Raw genomic sequence first — 22059 nt, 5'->3', positions numbered from 1 at the left:
AAAATTCAGCTTAAATAATAGATTGTGAAAATCTGGAAAACATACTTACTTCAGGACCATTTGAAAAGAACTGTAGTTAAAACTATATCCACCAATCACCCACATAAACTTCCCGTGTAAAACCGCTTTATGGGAAGCCCGGCCTACGGAAGGACTAAAGGGTTTGACATTTGGCAGAATCCAGTATGACTCGGTGGAAGGAACATTCAAAGAGCAATCAGGACCTATAAAAAATCAAACAACACAGTGCGTTAAACTAAGAACTTAGATTATAAACCGGAATATATGGATGAAGAGAATTTGTAATTCAATGCTCATCATAGTAATAAATGCACATAATAAGTTATCTAAACTACAACTTACAGGGGAAATTCTAACATGAAATGGAATGCCTACAGGGAACCAAATCATATACTCAATCAGACTTACATACGTTCAAATAAATATCACAAAATCCGAAATAATCCTAGTTCTATCACTTACTAGACATGTGACTGAGCATGTCTGCTTATCTCTCCCATCATCAAATCTTCATCGATAAAACAGAAATAACAATCTATCCCCTAACGGTGATTACAAATATTTAATTTTTTAAAAGATAGTGGAGATGAAAGCATTTACAAAGTGTAAACTACTAAGCTAATAAAAACATAGAAATTACATTTTTTTCTTAGCTCTATTAAGAATAACCAAAATTATTATCAGTAGGGAGTGCTTATTATCCTCAAACAGAAAAAAATATTATGCATGATAAACTTATTTTAATTAGGCCAGGATAACTTAAATACTAAAAGTTGAAAACACTGCCTTTTCCTGTTCATGTTCGTGGTGTTACTCATGAGTCTTGGTTACCTCATCTGTTAAATGTAGGAGACTGGCCTAGATCAGTGTTTCTCAAACTTAATGGAAGGAATGCTCCCAAAGGAATATATTTTCGCCAAACTTAAAGGCTCGTAAATGATGTATTTTAATCCTCACCCGAGGATATGTTTTTATGATTTGAGAGACAGAGGAAGGGGGAGAGAGATAGAAACATCGATGGAAAAGAGGAACATCGAGAGGTTGCCTGCACGTATGCACCCCGACCAGGAAACAAACCCACAACCTAGGCATGTGCCCTGACTGGGAACTCGCAGCCTTTTGGTGTACAGGATGATGCGCCAACCATCTGAGCAGCCACCCGGCCAGGGTTTGTAAATGATTTCTAATTCTAATGAAACTCAAATATGCTCAAACAAACTCTAAACATAAACTCCTTACATTTAAAGTTCTTTTATAAATATAAAATCAGCATAAATTTAGAAATTATATGTACATGTAAATGAACTTTTAAAAACAATAAACTTAATGTTTACTTCATATGATAAATGATACTGTTTTGCTCACACTAAATCATTGGTCCCAGGATGAAGTGATATTAATTTTTATAGTACTTTTTCCCACATAACTTTAGGATACCTACATTATTTTGACAAGATAATTTTGCCATCACTTTTCTTTCTTCTACCCTTTATAAACCTTTTTAATTCATACATTATGCCATATCAGCATTTGACCTTTGCTTGTCATCAGAGCATCAGCACATTTCAATAATTTTCTTTTTAGCCAATAATAAAGAGATACTACTTGATCCCAACTTAGTCAATACGAGGCTGGCATTGCAATCAAGTGCATCTTTACTCAACTATGAGATCAATGACTTGATCTTAAATTTGCTTATGCCAAAAAATTATAGATTATCATTGAATCACAAAATTTTAAACTTCCAAAATGACCCTAATTGGAGAAACATTATTCCATACAGTTTTCATCTATTATCTGTTCACTCCCCATTCATTCATTCATCCACTCATTCATTCATCCTCAAAGTCCTTTCCAAAGCTTACATTCTATGAGCCTGTGTTTTTTCAAGTGCAACTAAGTACACCCTAGAGATTATCTCTTTGATAATGACACAATCCTTTAAGTCAGATATTTAAAAATGTATTATTTTTGAATGAAAACTCTCTGACGCATTTATGGCAATCAAAAAAATTAAAGGAATACACTTATTAAAAAACAAAACAAAAAAACCTTTTTAACTACAATTCTGAATCACTTAGAACTCATTTAACTTGGGGTGGCAAACAGCAGCCCATGAGCAAAATCCAGGCAAACCCCTGTTATTCTAGATACATTTTTATTAGAACACAGTATGCTTATTCATTTAAGAACTGTCTATGGCTGCTTTTGCACTACACCAGCACAGTTGAGTAGTTGCAACAGAGACCATATAGTCAACACAGTCAACAATATTTACAATATAATATATGGCCCTTGACAGAAACATTTGCCAACCTCTAATTTAACTGAAGAGAAATGAGAGCAGATGGACAGTATATGTAACTAATATATCTACTGGTATAAGTTTTGTTTTCTTTTTTTCCTTTTCATTGGATTTATTGGGGTGACACTGGTTAACAAAATTATATAGGTTTCAAGTGCACTCAAATATGCTCAAACAAAATCCAGGGTGCAGGTTCTTTCCAAGCCTTCAGGGGGGTGTGGCCCTGACAACACCCTGACTTTGGCCCACTGAAACCAATTTCAGAACTGTAACCGCCAAATGGTAAGTTGTATAAGTTATTGGAAACTGATACCTAATAATTAATTTATTTAAAGTAAATATTACTTAATATAGGAAACAGAATTACAAAGATTTTTTTAAATCTTATCTACAACGTATCATCTGTACACTGTAGTGTGTGGTCACCACCCCAAGTCAAGTCTCCGTCCATCACCATTTATACCCACTATATCCTCCTCCACCTCCCTCCCCCAGCTACCCCTTGCAGTCACCACACTGTTGTATTTTATTTTCGTAAGAAGGAAATATGGATTTATTTTAAATAATGTAAGTCAGGAATAGTAAGCAAATAGGGTAAAATATTAATAACAGGTGAACTGGTTAAAGGACATTTTAATATTCTTTGCTATTGTTATTCTTAAATTTTTTCTATAAATTTGAAATTCTTTGTAAATAGAATGTTAAAAACTGTTAACATCTGAAAGCACAGAGTCAGATGCAGTCAAATAATACCAGGGTATTTCTTGACACCATTTGATAGGGATTACCGCCATGTAAAATTCTTAAGAGAGTTGGGGATATATTGAAATCAGTAATATCTTTATGAAATCTTCACTACAGCAAAATATTTCAGAGCAAGGCTGTGGAAAGCTGAGTACTGGCCCCCAAAGATAGCCGAGTTCTAATCTCTGGAACCTGGGGATGTCACCTTATCTGGCAAAGGGGCTTTGAGGATGTGATTAAATTAAGGATCTTGAGCTGGGCAGTTTCTGCTGGATTATCTAAGTAAACACAGGTGTCCTACAAAGAGAGGGCGATGTGACCACAGAAGAAAAAGCTATGGCCGCTGATGCAGGACCCTGGACGGCACGTTTTGAAGAGGGAGGAAGGGAAAGGAGGCCGGGAGAGCGGTGGGCACTGCAGCTCTAGCAGCTGGCACAGTCCAGGGTGCAGGTTCTTTCCAAGCCTTCAGGGGGGTGTGGCCCTGACAACACCCTGACTTTGGCCCACTGAAACCAATTTCAGAACTGTAACCGCCAAATGGTAAGTTGTATAAGTTATTGGAAACTGATACCTAATAATTAATTTATTTAAAGTAAATATTACTTAATATAGGAAACAGAATTACAAAGATTTTTTTAAATCTTATTCTGTAATCTAAAATGACTCTCATTTTTCTACACAAAAGAAAATAGCAGTCAATATTCTTCTTATATCTTTTTTGCTACCACATTTTATGTAACTTCTAGAGATCATTAAAAGAAACAATCTATAGCCAAACTCTACAGATTTTCTTTTACTCTCATAAGCTTATAAATAGAATGGAAGTTTTATGAATAGAACTTAAAAGTTTAAAGGCAGATGGAATGTCTTAATTTGTAGCTTTCTGCATTCTATGACAAATGATTTGAAATGTAAATTTACAAACTGAATATTAATTTAGAACACAAATGAATATAAAGCTTTATAAACACAAAGCCTTCACCATGCATTAAAAATCAAACATTGAAATCTAAATTTAAAGCCATCTGAGACTCCCTTTTCTTAAAAATACATTTTTTCATTTATTCAGAGAGGAAGCGAGAGGGAGAAAAAGATAGCAACATCAATGATGACAGAGAATCACTGATTGGCTGCCTCCTGCACGCCCCCCGCTGGAGATCCAGCCTGCAAGCTGGGCAATATGCCCAGACCGACGGGGAATCCAACTGTGACGTCCAGGTTTGTAGGGAGACGCTCAACCACTGAGCAACACAGGCCAGACCCAGGACTCCGTTTTTATAAACATGTCATGGGAAGCCTTCTGAGGCAACCTCTCTGCGTGACCCCTGCACCACTTCCATCCATCAGCATGGGAATCTCCCCACGGTAGGCAGACCTCGGCTGCCTCGAAAAGGATGTCATAAAATGATTCACATCACAGTGGGTTTTCATAAAGATTTAATATGCCACCTTTTCCACGGGTTATGTGTAGTTTAATAATCCAAACAGCATAAATGAATTTCTAATGCTGTAACTTCAGGCATTAGTGACAGGCTGCAGAGAGACAGATCTTGTGGGGAAAGAATGTAGAATTATGCACAGATCACACTGAACTGTGTATCTCCAGCCCCACAATTTCTCTTAAATTCCAGACGTGAAGTCAAACTGCCTTCATGACATTTCCACTTGGGTGTCTAATGATCATCTCAAAATTAACTCATCCAAAACTAAAATCTTGACGTTTCTCTCCCAAATCTGCTCCTTCACCATGTCTATCATCTCGGTAAATGGCACCCATTCTCCCAGTTGCTCAGGGCAAAGACCTTGAGTTCTCTCTTCCTCCCACACCCCAAACCCAATCCAGCAATAAATCCTGGGCTGACACCATGAAGTATGCAGGGACACAGCCTTTGTGACTGTTCAAACGTGGAAATGCTTCAATGAAGTGGGTGCTGCCTTCCCTTCCCAGCTGCCCTGGCCCCTCCGAAGGTAACACAGACCACAAACCTCCCCACAATGGACAACTAATGGCTAGCACATCTCCTCCAGGACCCTGCTCCAGGCCCAAGGTCAGCACCCATTCTGACTGTCTGAGTATCCCTACCTTACAATTCTAAGTATTTTTACATTCTATCACCTCTACCAGACCCCAGCCACTGATCTCTTCCTTTACAACTAACCCTACTCCAAGCCACCAGCCACTCTGACCTGGACCATTACAACAGTCTCCACACGGGTCTCTTTATTTCCACTCTTGTTCCACAAGGCAACCAGAATAACTAGAATTATTAATGCACTCCTATCATTTCCCTATTCGAAATCTTTCCATAATTTCCCATCACACTTAATATAAAAAATCCTTAATATAGCTTTCAACCCCAACATGACTGGCCTCAGTGTATACGACTGAATGAATGAATGAATAGAACCTTAGAGCTATAAAAGGTTAGGAGCATGAGCAGGCAGCAAACCTAGATTTCCCACTTATTAACTGTGAAACGCAGGATGAGTTCACTCCTCCAAGCTTCAGTTTAATCGTGGAGATCATTCCTAGAAGAATAGAGGATTCTGTGATGATAAAATGAGATTGTACTTAATACCTAATACTATAACAAAAGCTTCATAACAGTAACTTAATTGTTATTATTAAGTAAATCCCCTCATTTTATACACAATTATACTAAGTATAGTTAAGTCTACAGGCAAAATAGGTTCATAAAGACTAGTCTTATCAGATATTATAAATATACTTGTCCCCCAAAAAAGTAAAATTTCAAGCAAAAAAAAAAAAATCAATCGTATAATCACAAATCCAACTGGCAAATAATTGCCGAAGACAAAACCTAGAATAAAGAGAGTACTACGAAGTTTGAAAGGTTTTCCAAAGCAATCCCAGAACTACTGAATTACATTCTTTCTTCCTTCCCCACATTATAACTACAAGCTGTAACTGTTTTACAGTAGAAAAGTTTCTCTAAAGGAATCTATCATTGATTTTATCATGGAAATGGAAATCAGTACAAAAATTGTATTTATTTTACACAAAATAACTTTGTTTCCATAAAGAAGGATAAAAAATGCAATGACTTAAAGTGAGTGAAACAGTAATTCCCCTAAGGTTCCCCACATTTATGAACAGATGAATATACTGATGTCTAATGTTACTAGAAAAACTACAACTGCTAAGTACAAAGATGCAGAATGGAAAACCTAGCAATAAAATTTTATCTCCTCCAACAATGAGATAAATATTTACTGATTAATATTTTAATAGCAGGCTTTGATCTCTGAAAGCAAGAAAGAGTCTGAGTGGAGTCTCCTTATATCATTTAAAGTAGGTAAAGAAACCAAAATGTGATCCAGTCAAAACAGGGATGTTCAGGGAGAAAAATCTTACTCCAGAATTTGAGACTTCTTTTTGACAGTTTTGGCTCATACCTTCAAATTCATATTTAATTTATGCCATCATGAGAAAATATATATTGCTTTTCTATCAAGGCACATATGTAAAAGACCAAATTTTATCTATCTTTTTGCAGTTCTCAATTAAAAATGTACATAAATACTGCTACCTATGAAATAATATCAAATGCAGGTTGTTAGGCTGTGTTTCTGTAAATAACTCTACACCTTAGATATACTTCTGTTACTTTAAATAACTCTAACAACAGAAAAAAATATATACATATATATATATATATATATATATATATATATATACTCTCTAACTGTATCCCTAGGTTTAGGATATCAGTTAGATTTCTTTGGTTTTAAGCCACAGAAACTAATTTTGGCTAGGAAAAATGGGACTTTATTAAAAAAATATGGAGAAATTCAGAGAATTCTAAAAAGAAGCTGAAAAACTGAGATTAAAATAGTCAGGTATCTAGAAATCTCATACCATCAAGATTACTCTCAACGAGTGAAAGGCAATTTCCTAAACAGAAATTAGATCACTAACAGAAGGGAGAAATATGCTGAGAAAGGAGATTTTAAGAGCAGTATATGTAACTTACCTGTAACATTCCAGAAATAGTCTTAGGATTTAATATTTGTAATGAATCTGAAGTGCTCCAATAACAGGCAAAATAGGATAACAACAATGCAAGAGTCCTATCTTCTAACATCATTAGAGAAATTTTATTTTGTTTCAAGCTCCATTCTAAACATTCTTTAGGCCATAAACCCAATCTCTAAAGGCCAGGAATCCATTTTAATGTGTATTTTTTAAATGTCTACATCTACTTTGAAAATATTTTAATTTTAAAGAACAATGAACTGTGTGAGTGGTAAACATTAGATTTGATATGTCCCAAGAATACTTGGTTCTTACAGTTTAGATCAATTATCCTAAATAATAAAAGGCCAACATGCAAATCGACTGGCAGAACAACCAGTGGCTATGACACGCACTGACCACCAGGGGGCAGATGCTCAATGCAGGAGCTGCCCCTGGGGGTCAGTGCGCTCCCACAGGGGGAGCACTGCTCAGCCGGAAGCCGGGCTTACAGGCTGGCGAATGCAGCGATGGTGGCGGGAGCCTCTCCCACTTCTGCGGCAATGCTAAGGATGTCCGACTGACAGCTTAGTTCCGCTCCCTGAGGGCTCCCAGGCTGCAGAGGGTGCAAGCCAGGCTGAGGGACACCCCCCCCCCCAGTGCACAAATTTCATGCACTGGGCCTCTGGTATTATTATAGGATGAAAAGAAACTGCCCTTCTATCAGCAAAGTTCAGTGGTTTCCAACTTATTATTTTCCAACTGTGGAAGGCTTAAAACAAAGCTCAGCAGACTTTCCTTCCGATTGGTTGAAAATGACAAACAGAGTTAGCTAGGATTGGGAGCAGGGTTTACTTATCCTGCTTATCTAAGTCAGAAGCAACAAAACAAGTGGCCGTAAGTATTCAGGAATTAAGGAAACTTCTAAAAGAATGGAACCTAGGTGTGAACTGTGTTGGGACCCAGGGTTCTTATATATTATCCTGAAATAACTAACTATGTCCTAACATGTTATAGGACTAACCCAGAAAGATTTCTTTAGGATTAAAATATTTATGCATTTGAGTTTCTATTTTTCTAAAACAAACAAAATTACGACGTTTTTACAACCTGAATAATGCTGTGGAGCTGAAGTGTGTTCTAGTAGCCAATACTGCCACCCGATGGCAAGTGTTAAAATTTAAAACCAAAGCATTGCAACAAATACAAGACAAAGGGCCCAAGAACCAGATGCTCAAATTCTCTCATTTCTCTCAACATTTAAAATTACGTTTTCTATGTCAAGCAAATGACATAATGTCCTGGATATTAGTCTAAAACATCTATCTGGAACGGCACTAGCAATCTAACACATCTCTAATTCATTCCATCAAAAAAGGAAAAAATTGACTATATGTCAGGGACTACAGAAAGTGCTGAGGACACAAAGGTGATCAAAACATAGTCATTCTTCACTCATGGAGTTCACATACCAGTAGGAAAGATAATCAAAGGATCGCACAAACCGAAATGTGACAGGTGCTACAAATTAATTAGGGGCCCATGAAAGCATATACCTGGGGGACCTACCCTGGTCTTAGAATGTTTATGGGGCGAGGCTATTCCAGGAGGAAGTTCAGAAATGAGAACGGCATTGAAATAGTAAGGGAGGGGGAACATGCAGGAAGCTGAAATAAGTCCAAGTAAAGCGTGACTTTAAATGAAGAATTAGAGGCACCACACGAAACTATCAAACAACGTGACATAATTTAAAGGCTGAAAACACCAGTCCTCATACGAGAACTGTGTCGGAGCTGGCTCGGTTGAAAAGGAGTAGTGGAAACACAAAGAATATTCTACAGACAGTAAAAAGGATGAACGATAGCACTGAGCAGGACATCTGGAACAGGAAAGGAACGGGGAGCATCTTCAAATGGTTAAGTGACTATCTAGTATAGAGAAGATGGGAACCTGTTTTGCACCTTTATAGAATAAGGGGGAAAGTTTTGCTGTAGTGGATTAAGAAAAAATCATCCCCAGAAGACTGCTGGTTTGTGTCTTTTCAACCTGTCCAATCTTACCATGAATTTCACGTTGCTAAGTTTTTCCATGTAGACGAGAGAGAAGCACTGAGCCCATTCCTTGTCAATTATGATGATGATGATCTACACTTTAAATATTTTATGTAAATGTATTTGTTCAGAAGATTCCAATCATCTGTCTGGGAAAATCTCTCATTATGTGAATTTTGTTTCAGAAACAGGATCCCTTCGCACTACACCAATCAGGAAAGTTAAATTCTCTATTTGTTTCTCGAGGCAGCCATGGCACAGGTAAGACAACCTAGGTTTAGCCCAGCAGATGCGACCCGGCAGGATTTCAAATCTTCCCACGTGACACAAAGATGTGGGGACACCTTAGAACTGCTTCTCTCCATGCCTGCCCCTCTCCAACCATGGTTTCTCTAGCCTTCCATCCTCCTGGTGAGCCACTCAATATCCTGCGTATGAGTGAGGGTGCAGATTCAGAGAATCAAAAATAAGTTGCTTAGCCCGGCCGGCATGGCTCAGTGGTTAAGCATCAACCTATGAACCAGGATGTTACACTTTGATTCCCAGTCAGGGCGTATGCCCGGGCTACAGGCTTGATCCCCAGTAGGGGGCGTGCAGAAGGCAGCTTATCAACAGTGTGTACAACAGCCACACTAGCTGCAAGGAAGGCTGGGAAATGTGGTTTGTAGCTGGGAGGCCATGTGCTGAGCCAAACACACTGGGTGAGGACAATTATTAGAAAGAATGGAAGTTTGAATGCTGGGAACTAATCACTGCTATACTTTCCAGAAAACTACATCTCTGCTCAAATGAGACAGAGTTGTTTCTGCTGCTTATAGTTAAAACTTCAGTGATTCAGATCTTTTTAAGGTATGCAAAAGAGAGAAACCCGCAGCCAGTGATGTGGAATTGACTAGGTATGGAGTCTACTTTGAAATTAAATGTTCTTCTGTATTCTGTACATCCTATATAATAAAGCAGTGATATGCAAATTGACCCTCCCACCGTAACACCATCACAAGATGGCGGCAGGCACAGTGGAGGCAGGGCCAGCAGCCACTTTGCACAACTTCTGCCGGGGTTTCCGCAGCCCCGAGTGCACACCACGGGGGTGAGGGCCAGCGGCTTCTGACATGGCCCAGAGATGGGGCATAGGGACGGCACTCCAGAATTTGAGGCCATCCCGCAGTGCACCAGCCACGTGGGGTGAGACTTCAGGACTCGAGGCAGTCCCATGGCATGGGGTAGGGGGGCGGGGAAGGAGGGGTCCCGGGTCTTGCGCGATTTCACATGACGGGTCACTAGTATGAACATAAAGGCTTCTCAAAGTTGCCTTTTTCCCTCCTTTGACTTAATAAGATGTTTACAAACTTTATTATGTGAAAAATGTCACAGAAGCTGGTGAGTCCACAAAGGTCCCCATATTAAAGAGATTAAGTAATCTCTTTAATATGCATATATTATTGCCACATATATATATGACAAAAGTAAACATCAGACAATGAACTTGTGTGCTTTTCAAAATGCCACATTTAGTATTTTCTATATTCTCTGGTACTTTTGTTTTAGGGTTTTGTAAGTGCTTTCTACAGGAAGGGGGGGACAATTGACTCTAATGGTGCTTCTATCCTTAATATATACTTCTGTGTGATCTGGGAAAATGCTTCAAATGCTTTTAAAAAGTGACAGCAGATAGTTAGGAAAGAAAGAGTTAGATGAGAAAGTTCAGGGGGAAAGTAGAGTGTAGGCTGAGCAGCAGTCTTAGGAGGGGGTTCACAGTCAAACCAACCTGAGAAAACGAGATGTGAGGACCAGTGGGACAAGCATACAGAAATATTAGGAAGGGAATTCAAGACTTGACAGCAAGCTAGGCTTTTCCTCTGTGTTCTCATAAAAGAATCTCAATTTCTAGGACACAGCACTGTTTTGTATATTAGCATAGATCCAAACAGAACAACTAAAGTTAACCAACATAAAAGATCCTATATAATAACAGGGTAATATGCAAATTGACTGAACATCGGAACAGCCGGTCGTTATGACGTGCACTGACCACCAGGGGGCAGATGCTCAACGAAGGAGCTGTCCCCTGGTGGTCATTGAACTTCCACAGGGGGAACACCGCTCAGCCACAAGCTGGCTCACGGCTGGCGAGCACAGTGGCAGTGGTGGGAAGCGGGCCTGAGCTTTCAGTCGGACATCTCCCAAGGGCTCCCAGACTGGTAATGGTGCAGGCCAGGCTGAAGGGACCCACCCCTCCCAACCCACCAGTGCATGTCATGCACCGGGCCTCTAGTTAAAATATAATAGCAGTAGCAACAATCTGTTGTTTTTTAACCCAAAGAATCCGGTTTCAAATAACACATTACAAAAAACTGCCGGACTCTGAATCTCAGAAGCGTGTCTCCTTAGCTCTCATTTTCAAATATCTCTAGTTCTGTCATCACTCCCCAGATGTCCTGGAAACAAATCTCTTTTTTTCCCTCCGTGATTCCTCCACATTCTACATCTCTGAATTAAAAACCTCATTTTCCCACTAATAACTTTGGTCATAATCCCAACTTCCTTAAACACAGACTCAGTCGGGGATTGGGTTTGAAGCTCAAAGGACCGGTCTACACATGGCCTGTCCCGAAAGAAGCACAATCTCCCTTTCATCAAGCACCCCCGCTCAAACACCCAGCTCTCAGCTCAGAGACCAAGGCTGTCATTGGTAAGGATCAGTACCAGTACAGACTGTGTTTGATACCTATCGTATTTCACAATTATAAACAACATGTGTCTCTCTATAACACTATTCCTATTATCACTGCTTTTGCATCCCCATTTCCATTTGCTTATAGACATACAAAAATCGGGAATGTTTATTATTTGAGGCATTACTGAGGAGAATAATAAAATGCGAAAGGCCAATAAACCGAAGCCAGAAAAGCAAAAGATAATATTCTGAACCAGATCTATATGACAAACCAAAAGAAAAAAAATACAGCGTTTCAAAGAGTTAATAAAAGTAAAAAACAAAAAAGGCCAGATATGTCCACAGAGAACAGTATGAAGTAAGTGTCCCCTTGTGTTTCCGAGGCTGGTGAAATACAATGAAGAACGACCGGCAGTTTGAAAAGCACATGTATAAGCTATACCTGTACGTCTCAAGTCTTAATTCAAATATATTCTTGATACACCATTCTCTCCTTAGAAAAGAAGATTATTTTTAGTTTCAAGACTGAAATGAAAAGAAAAAGATAACCTCCAGGTATTTTTTAGGAGAAGGAAGGTCACAAATTATTAAAATAGCCACTTGATAAGAGACACGGCCCTATAATTAAATAACATTAAGAAATTTGTATCTGTCATAATCATACTAGGCAATCAAATTCAATTCAGTAAGTAATCACTGGTATTTTGTGTGGTTGGAGTAGCTGATTTTTTTATGAGATAACATGGGTTGAAGATGGGCATAATTTATACAGAGCTTAATAATTCCTTGAAGTACTCAGCATACTCAGGAGCACGTTTTTAAAATGTTTCTCAAGAATGATGAATACGACTATGAGAACCACGTTCCCTTTGGTTTTTCCTTAGATAGGTCTGATAGCAACTACTGCTTATTACTACGACTATATCTTAACGGGTGAACATGTCACTTCCTAATACGTATCCAAAGTTCCCTTATAAACAGGATTAGTATGTTTGCACAAAGCAATCTCTCAATATGTAAATATAATTAGCACATAGTAAGCTACAGATGGGTGGGTGTAGGAATAACAGACCTATCTCTTCATTTAATTCCATAATGACAAAATTTATTATTTTACACTCAAATACTTAGGTGGACTAAAACTCTTCAACGTAGTCCAAAAGTAATCTTTAATGATATTTATAAAAATTATTTAGAAATGCTTCCTCGGGAATCTTTTGCAATAAGCAGCTGAAATACTCTTTATTTTTGTTTGTTTTATTTTATTTAAATTCTTTATTGTTTAAAGTATTACATACTAGCATGTCTCCTTTTACTCATCAACTTTTTAAATATGCTGAGTTTTTAAAATAGCCACAGGAGGGCAGTATTTCCTAAAATATAACTTTAGATATAGGCATCTATTTTTTTTGCAATAAACTGCTAGACATCACAAATCAAATTTGAATGCAGCACGTGTTAAATTCGGGCAACAAAAAAATCACAGAATATCCTAACAATCACACACCTACAATTTAAAAAGAGCTTCTTATATTACTCCCCTGGATTCTCAAAACAGCATATAGACAAAATCTAAACCAATAGTATTTTGAAGAAGCAAACTATTGAGTTATTAATTGAACATTCAGAAAACAAAACAAAGAAATGAGATCAGGGTGTTGCAAACTAAAGCAAAACAGACGAGTGTAGATTCGTGTTAATCTATTAGACATATGAATCCGTTTCCAAATCCATGACACCATGCACGCTTACCTTGCCAACTATCATTGCAGACACACAGTTTTTCCCCTGTGAGGTCACAGTACCCGTGGTCAGGACTGCCGCAATTGGCTTTACAGTAGGGAATATCACAGGCCTCGCCCTTCCAGTATTTATCACATTCACAGTATACTTGACTTGGAACGGAGACACTCGTTGTACACTTCCCATGGCCAGAGCAATTGTTAGGACAAGAGTTGATTCTGTAAAACATAATTCATATATGTTCAAATTCAAGAAAACTGAAAAAGAAGTCTGGTTGATATTTTGTAGGCTTTGTAACTGTATGTCTTCTTATATATTTAACACAATTTCACAATGTGATGTCAACTTTTTATTCTGTACCCTTTTACCCCTAATGCAATTCAGTTACATTTATTTTCAACTGGCCTTAGTTCATTCAATGAGTTTATATGGCCACAGACATGTCAAACTTCCGAGGGCTACACAAGCAACATCTGCAGATACATGTAGTTAAACATACAATGCTCTATAAAGGCTTAAGAATGCAGATGTTTTGAATATATATTTTACAGAAAAAAATTAAATTCATAAATACTTGAAGCTACATGAGAAACCAAGATATAATTTGGTTGTATAATATTTAAATAGCATGCTACCATCTATACACTGTTATACAGAAACTAGAGGCCCGGCACACAAAATTCATGTTCAGGTACAGTCCCTAGGCCTGGCCTGCGATCAGGGCCATCTTCCCCGGCTGCCTGCAGCTGGCCCTGCCCCCTGCCACCACCCACCCCAGTTCCCCATTTACCATCAGGCGATTGGAGTCTAACAGCCAGGGGAAGGGATCAAGAGGTCGGCCGTTCCTGCTCACTCGCCAGCCCCACCCCTGCTGTGCGTCGCCCTCTGTGTGTGGGGCGGGGGGGGAGGGGCGACTGGCAGGGTGGGAGCCTTGGCCTGGTGCTACCCATGTGGCCTGCCATCCACCCCCAGTTCCCCGTTCATCATCGGGTGATAGGAGCCTGCCAGCCAGGGAAAGGGACCAAGAGGTGGTCAGTGTGCCTCATAGTGAGTGGTCGAGCAGTCGTTCTGGTCATTCTGCCATTAGGGTCAATTTGCATATTACCCTTTTACTATATAGGATGAGATGTTTGTCAAATATTATTTTAAGGCTCTTAACTGATTAAAAGAGTCTATTGAATATTTATTCTCCCTTGTATACATACTTGAGACAAATCAACTCTATAATAAATTGCAGATTCAAGATATTTAGAATGTTTTATTCCCGATGAAAAATTCTCTACACTTGTAAAGAAAAGGGGAGAAAATGTATGGAGTTCCTCTGTGCTGTTCTAGTAATGGCATTAGAAAGTGTCTCTGGCTACTTCCCTTCACCCTTGGACTCCAAGATTTTTTTTTAAATGGATATAGTGTCAGACACATAGTAGATGCTTAATACATATTTTATTTTAGAGGAAACAGTGATATAGTCATTACCTTATCTATGAAAGACTCAATTCCTCCCTGTGTAAAACAGGGGAAATGCACACATGTCAGAATTGTTGGGGTGAGAAATAAAGAATAGAGTGTACACAGAGCATCCAGTCTGGTCTGGATACAGAGGACTGTGAACACAGCCCACACCTGGAGCACAGGAGGGCAGAGGAGTTCCTGCTACGAGAAACGTTACCCTAGTTAATATTTGTTCACTTAATCATTTACCAATAATTTTAAATTTCATAATTAATTTTCAACAAACTTAACGTGCTCCCATTGTCCCGAAACTTAGGATTAATCCTAATGTGAGCTCAGACAGGATTCTGAGGCATGTTATTAATATTTGATGTCACTTATGATGTTGAAATGTCACACACTAGCCCGCTCCTCATATATATCTACAAAAACAAACAGTAAACTCTTTGAAGTCAAATTATAAAAATCCTTACAATATGATATTTCAGTAAAATTACTTACGAATAAAAAATGTTGAAACCAGTGAGATTATATGCAGCATCACTAAAAAAATGTAACAGTGCGTAGCCGGACGTTGTAACGACTTCAGGCACACTTTCATTTCCCCGAATCTCGGGGACTATCAAACCACTGTGAGAGAGGAAAATTAAACATTGTGTGTATTAGTATACATCTGACGGTCAATCACATAAAACATACTCAACAATATCTTTGTCAGGATCACTCAGAATCTCCATGAGAATGGGCGAACTAGAAGAACAGAGCTAAAACGGGTCCTCAGCCCATCCCCTGTACAGCAGCCGGCACGCTCACACCCACTCTGAGGCCACCACACTCCGATTTTCTTCTCACTGTTTGGACTGTAATGCCCCATCTCTCCCTTTGTCCTGCTACCACCCTGTCCGAATACTCTAAGATGGTCTTTTAGTTAACGTCATATAAAACCTGCACTTAAAGCGACCTTGGTATTCCAAGTGAGCGGTGGCTTTACTTTTTTCCCCCTGGTTAAAAATTCTGGTGAAAAGGTTGTGCAGTCGTCTCCACTATCCATCTCCAGGACTTTTTCGTCATCCCAAACATAAACTCTGTACTCCTTAAACGATAACTGCCCATTTCCTCCTTACCCATAGTCTTTTTTTAATGTTACGCCTTGTGTCGTTTTTCAGATCAGCCGTCGCCAACCGGTGGTCCGCAGACCACTGGTAGTCCATGAGGTCTGAAAGGTTGGCAACCACTTTTTTGATAATGATCCCTGCCTTGATTTTTTCCACTTTCTGTAATCTTCCTTACACCCCTTAATAAATTCAAGTGCACAAAAAAAAAAATTGACAACTGTCATACTCTTGGTAGCATTTATTTCCATCTGTTGAGATCTTGCTTCCATGTGTGTCCCCTGTTTAATTCAAATAAAGTTTTATAAAAATCCTAAAAAAAAAAATTCTGGTGAAGCTAGAAGGAACACCACACACGAGCTAAGGGACTGCAATGACATCCTCGTTAAAGTTGTCCGCTTCCAATATACTACTCCAGGTATTTTAGGTCATCTACCAGTAAGAATATATACTTTTTATATTTCTTTAAAGTTTTACATGCTCATACAAATTATATTAATACAGAACTATTGCAAATATACTGTTACTCACTCAAGGCCATACGCACACAAAAGAAAACAAACTTGTGGGGGATATAAATGTGCAAAAGTAAGAAATAAAGTTAATAACTGGTACTTCTTTTTTAAGCCAATTTGTTCCTGGAGAAAATCCAGATCTTCATTTACTTATACCACACTACTCTCTTTAAGTCTGTGGAAACATGCAATCTGAGAGAAAAGAAGCTGCTAACAACAAATTACCCCACTCCAAGGAGTCAGCTCCTTTACATGACTTTTAAGCCAGCATTTGGTCACCACCAGGAACGGATTACCTCAAATTTGGCAGAACAAAATAAAATATTGCTGGAGGCAAAGACCAACAATAGTTAGCATAATAAATGTGAGAAGTCCCTCAGAAGGCTGATGTACTTTGATATTCAGCAGGGCTGAAAATCTGCCTATTATTTATTACCTGCTGCTGGCTGAACAGCTGAAGGAAGTTCCCCTAACTTGATAATCCTTTATTGTTTACCAAATCTTACCTTTGATATGTGTGTTTGCTTTGCTAAAGGGCATATGTATATTCTAGTAAATAAAAGCAAAGGGGACAGAAAAGTCAGCAAACCACTCCACTAGAGAGTAGGTATCCGTCTGGCTCTCCCAATGCCTTCCAAATTTATATTTTTTATATAGTCTCTTCAATTATGCCACAGCCCCGTCTCTAGATTCCTGAACCCTTGCTGCGAAAAGACTGCAGCAAATATTATAGTCAAATAATTTATTTGGCAAATGCAGTCTCAAAAGCAAACAGAGTAATCCACTCTTGATGCTTTAACAATAATTATTACATCTATTAGCTTATGTTTGAGAAGGAACAAAAAATTTTAAAGGGAGACTGTCCATAGAATTCAAATGTTATAACACCAATCTTAGTTGCACATATATATTTTTCATTGTCCCAGTGAGATATCAAAATGAGTACACTGCTAAAAATAACACTCCCATGCCTTTATAATAAAAATAGTTAATCTCTCTGAAACAGATGAAAAGAACAGATTTATTTGCTTGCTTGTTTGTTTGTAAGTGTTAAAAGCATTAAATAAATAAGGGCTTCCACCTCTTGCACAGCACAAGCAATTTGGACCAACCAGCCCTGCCACTGACGTCAGCTAGAAAAATGACAAATTATATAAAAACAAACAAATCTGCCTGAATGCACTGGAGAACTAAGAGGGTGAGCCCAGGCAAGAGGGCCATTTCTCCTCATAGGCATTGCTGATTTCAAAGTTGGAAGTAAGGGCTGAAGAGCTAAGGAAATAGGTAAGTGATGGCGAACTTTTGAGCTCGGCGTGTCAGCATTTTGAAAAACCCTAGTGCCCTGTCACATATAGAAATTTTTTGATATTTGCAACCATAGTAAAACAAACGTTTATATTTTTGATATTTATTTTATATATTTAAATGCCGTTTAAAAGTGAACCAATAAAAGACAGGGCCTCCAGGGGACCACCCTACAGCTTGGACGTGAATCCCCTCAATACCTGAATTTGGATTCAGTTGACTGTGGATTGCTAGCATCCTTAGGCACCCTCTGTAGGACTACAGTATCTTTCAGATCTCAAATTATTGCTACATATGATTTTACAAACATGATGCCCAGCACATCATTGTCCAGCACACAATTTAAAAAAAAAAAGAAAGAAAAGAAAAGCTGCCCAGCTGGCACGGCTCAGTGGTTGAGCGTTCAACTATGAACCAGTAAGTCATGGTTCAATTTCTGGTCAGGGCACATGCCCGGGTTGTGGGCTCAAGTTGTGGGGCATGCAGGTGGCAGCCAATCAATGATTGTCTCTCAACATTGATGTTTCTATCTCTCTCCCCCTCTCCCTTCCTCTCTGAAATAATAAAAATATTTTTTCAAAGACTTCAATCCAATCCATTCTCTAAAATCTAAAAAGTCTTGCCTACAAAGTGCAATGTCTTTAGTGTGATAAACAAGAAAGCAATACTGCAGTGATTAAGGGATTATAAAACCTGACCTCATATTCTGACTCCATCACTTATCCGAGGGGCAACTTTGGGTCACTCACAGAATCTCTCTATGCCTCAATCCTTCGTTTAAAATAGCAGTAATGCCGAAACCGGTTTGGCTCAGTGGATAGAGCGTTGGCCTGCGGACTGAAAGGTCCCAGGTTCGATTCCGGTCAAGGGCATGTACCTGGGTTGCGGGCACATCCCCAGTAGGAGGTGTGCAGGAGGCAGCTGATTGATGTCTCTCTCTCATCGATGTTTCTAACTCTCTATCTCTCTCCCTTCCTCTCTGTAAAAAATCAATAAAATATATTTTAAAAAAATAAAAACAAATAAAAATTTAAAAAAATAAAAATATAAAATAGCAGTAACAATACCTAATATCAGGTCATTGTAAGGATTCAATGAGTTAATGTATGTGAAGCACTCTTGCACCCTGCCTGTCACATAATGAGCATTCAGTAGATATTGCCGACTACTGTTGGTGGGTAATCTGGCTCCTACCTATCCATCACATTACCTATAATGAAGTTACTAAAAACACTTACTACTATCTATTATCCCAAACTATAATATACTTTAGTGTGTCTACACCTTTGTGTATGTTTTTCTCTATCAAAATGACATCCTACCTGGTCCTCATACTTTGCCTATCATTCTACTCATGATGAAATTCACCATGAAGAATTACTTACTTCTTCTGAAATCATAGTGTGCTCTTTTCAAAATCTGATCATAACATTTAATGTGCTGTGCGCTCTATTTACATGTTGCCACCAGTGGCTAACTACTGTGTAGTGATATATCCCCCAAATCCTTGGGATTTCCCAAGGGATAGGAGTGTCTCTGTTATTTTCCTTTGGCCCTGATAGTTTATGTTAATGGAAGCTGGCTACACCAAAAAGACCAACCAGTGATTTAAAGGGTCCAAGCTTTGAGCCACAAGAAATCAATCTGACTTCCAGAGAGAGGGCGGGAGCTTGAGATAGAGCTGGGCCTTGTGTCCAATGGTTCAGTCACTCAGGCCTACATAACAAAAGCCCAATGAAAACTGACACCTGTAGCTGAGGTGAGCCTCCTGAATGGAGATACACGAGTGAGCTGGGAAGGTGACACATCCCGAGGACACAGATGGTTTGTTTATGACCCTCCCAGACTCTCCCTATGGTCGCCTCGCTTGGCTGGCTGTGATTTTTATCCTTCATGATAAAACTACAATGATATGAGCAGTGCTTTCCTGAGTTCTGTGAGTCATTCCAAAGAATTACTGAACCTATAGTGAGTGGCACTACTAAATTTGTAGCCAGCTAATCAGAAGTATAAGTGACCTCGGGAACTCCTGAACTTGCAGTTGGTATCTGAGCTAAGGTTTATGAAGGGCTGTGCACTCAACTGATGTTTAGCTTAAATCCAGTCATTGCAATACTCTTTATCTTATTTCTCACACCCTCCAGGCTTATGACAGCCTCTGGAACTGAGTGGGTTATCAAATATTTGTCATATAGGAAATACTTATGCAACTGGAATAATATGGACAATTAGATTCTGAATTCTTTGCAACATACAATTTAGCTTTTAAGTCACTAAACTATCAAGTCCCAATCCTGACCCTACCATCTATTATATGTAAAACTTAATTTCTCCGAGGCTCAATTTTCTCAACTGTAAAATGGGGAGAACAGTAACTCTTCCACAGGTCCTTGTGAGGATTACATGGCATTTAATTTTTTAAATTGATTTTAGAGAGAGGAAGGGGGAGAGAAACATGGATGTGAGAAGAAACATCGATCAGTTGTCTCCCACACGTGCCCCCTCCCCACCCGGGGATGGAACCTGAAACCTGGAACCTAGATATGTGCCCTGACAGGAATCAAACCAGCCACCTCTTGGTGTAATGGATGAAGATCCAACCCAGGCACACCAGCCAGGGTGGATTACATGACATTTAAACTGCCCACTATAGTGCTTTTCAATAAGCAGGATGTTTTCATCTCCCTCCGGACACCTAACAGGAACACTTGCTAATGAGAAGTCACTGGTTCTATCTTCAAGGTCATATACTAAATCCCATCTGCTAATTATCTTACAAAAGTTTCCTTCAGTGTCAAGAAGGGGTAGGTAAGAGTGTTAACAGACCACTGTTAATTAATGCAAAGTCATTACAACCACTGGAAAAACAAATGAAAAGGCGCACATCTAAATGACGGTCAGTCAATAGTGTCATAAAAATAGAGGAATGGCAGCTGAATGACATCTAAATTGCTAAAAAATAAATGATGAAGCCAGGACCTCATCTAATTGTCTCAATGAATTATCTTACAATGTGACTGTTCGGGAGGCTCTCCTTCATTTTCTATCTCCTACCCTTAGATGAAGGGCTAGTCATGGCTACTCTTTATATAATTTTCAAACATTTCAGAAATTAAGTTCTACAAGTATTTTGAGCAATAATAATATCACAGAACTGTGTCTAAGCTCCCAAGGAGTCATTATGAAACAGTCATTTGGAAATACAAGTCTTTACATGTTTGTCCAAAAAAAATTATAGTTCACATTCTGATACTAGTAAACCGAATATTGGCAACAAAAGAAAAAAGAAAATGAAAATTTTTATAGGGAATAAACCTTTATCTATGTTTAAATTTGTAACAATGACTGAACATATAAAAGATACTATGTAGCCCTAACCGGTTTGGCTCAGTGGATAGAGCGTCGGCCTGCAGACTGAAAGGTCCCAGGTTCGATTCCGATCAAGGGCATGTACCTTGGTTGCCAGCACATCCCCAGTGCGGGGTGTGCAGGAGGCAGCTGATTGATGTTTCTCTCTCATTGATGTTTCTAAATCTCTATCCCTCTCCCTCCTCTCTGTAAAAAATCCATAAAATATATTTTTTTTAAAAAAAGATACTATGTAAATAACAAAAGTAAAGAATAATGAGTAACTCTGATCAACAATCACATTCATTAACTTATACACAAAATCTACGCTACATGTTCATAATTTTCCCTATACCTAATATATGTCCTATTTGCAAAACATTTTATAATTTCTACATTCAAACATAAAGATTTTAAAAATGATATTGAAAATTATGTGGTTTTAAAATTAGGCCTGACTACTACTAATAAAATATTTTGAAGCAACCAAAATTCCCAAATTTGAGAACTGATGGACACAACCTTCTTTATTAAACCATTACATAAAGGATAATTTAACCTTTTTATAAAAATTGTAAATTTTATCATTTTGTGCCAAAATAAAAAGCCAACTATATATATATATATATATATATCCGTCTATTTATTTGTCAGCTAGAACTCGTGTTAATTTATTCAAATACTTCTGAAAACATCATCATATCACTTTAAAAGAATACACTATATACAGCAAAAAACAAAGGATATTCATTCAGAATTCTACATTTCTGATATAAAACTCATTTATCTCTACTATATCAATACCAACAT

At 38.4% G+C, this 22059-nt stretch overlaps 1 protein-coding gene across 1 annotated transcript in view; it reads right to left on the bottom strand.

Annotated features, from left to right (window-relative positions):
- Window positions 1-22059, bottom strand: part of ATRNL1 (attractin like 1) — a 443329-nt gene that overhangs the window by 412133 nt on the left and 9137 nt on the right. Inside the window, exons 5-7 of the mRNA XM_006778755.2 lie at window positions 15471-15599; window positions 13527-13735; window positions 50-224 (exon numbers count right to left, since the gene is read on the bottom strand). Of these exons, the coding sequence (XP_006778818.1) occupies window positions 50-224; window positions 13527-13735; window positions 15471-15599 (513 nt within the window). The remainder of the gene's footprint in view (window positions 1-49; window positions 225-13526; window positions 13736-15470; window positions 15600-22059) is intronic.

Source organism: Myotis davidii, unplaced genomic scaffold (assembly GCF_000327345.1).
Source record: "Myotis davidii unplaced genomic scaffold, ASM32734v1 scaffold107, whole genome shotgun sequence".
Classification (NCBI taxonomy): Eukaryota; Metazoa; Chordata; class Mammalia; order Chiroptera; family Vespertilionidae; genus Myotis; species Myotis davidii.
Note: the sequence above shows the minus strand (reverse complement) of the source record. Positions and strands in the feature narration are given on the sequence as shown.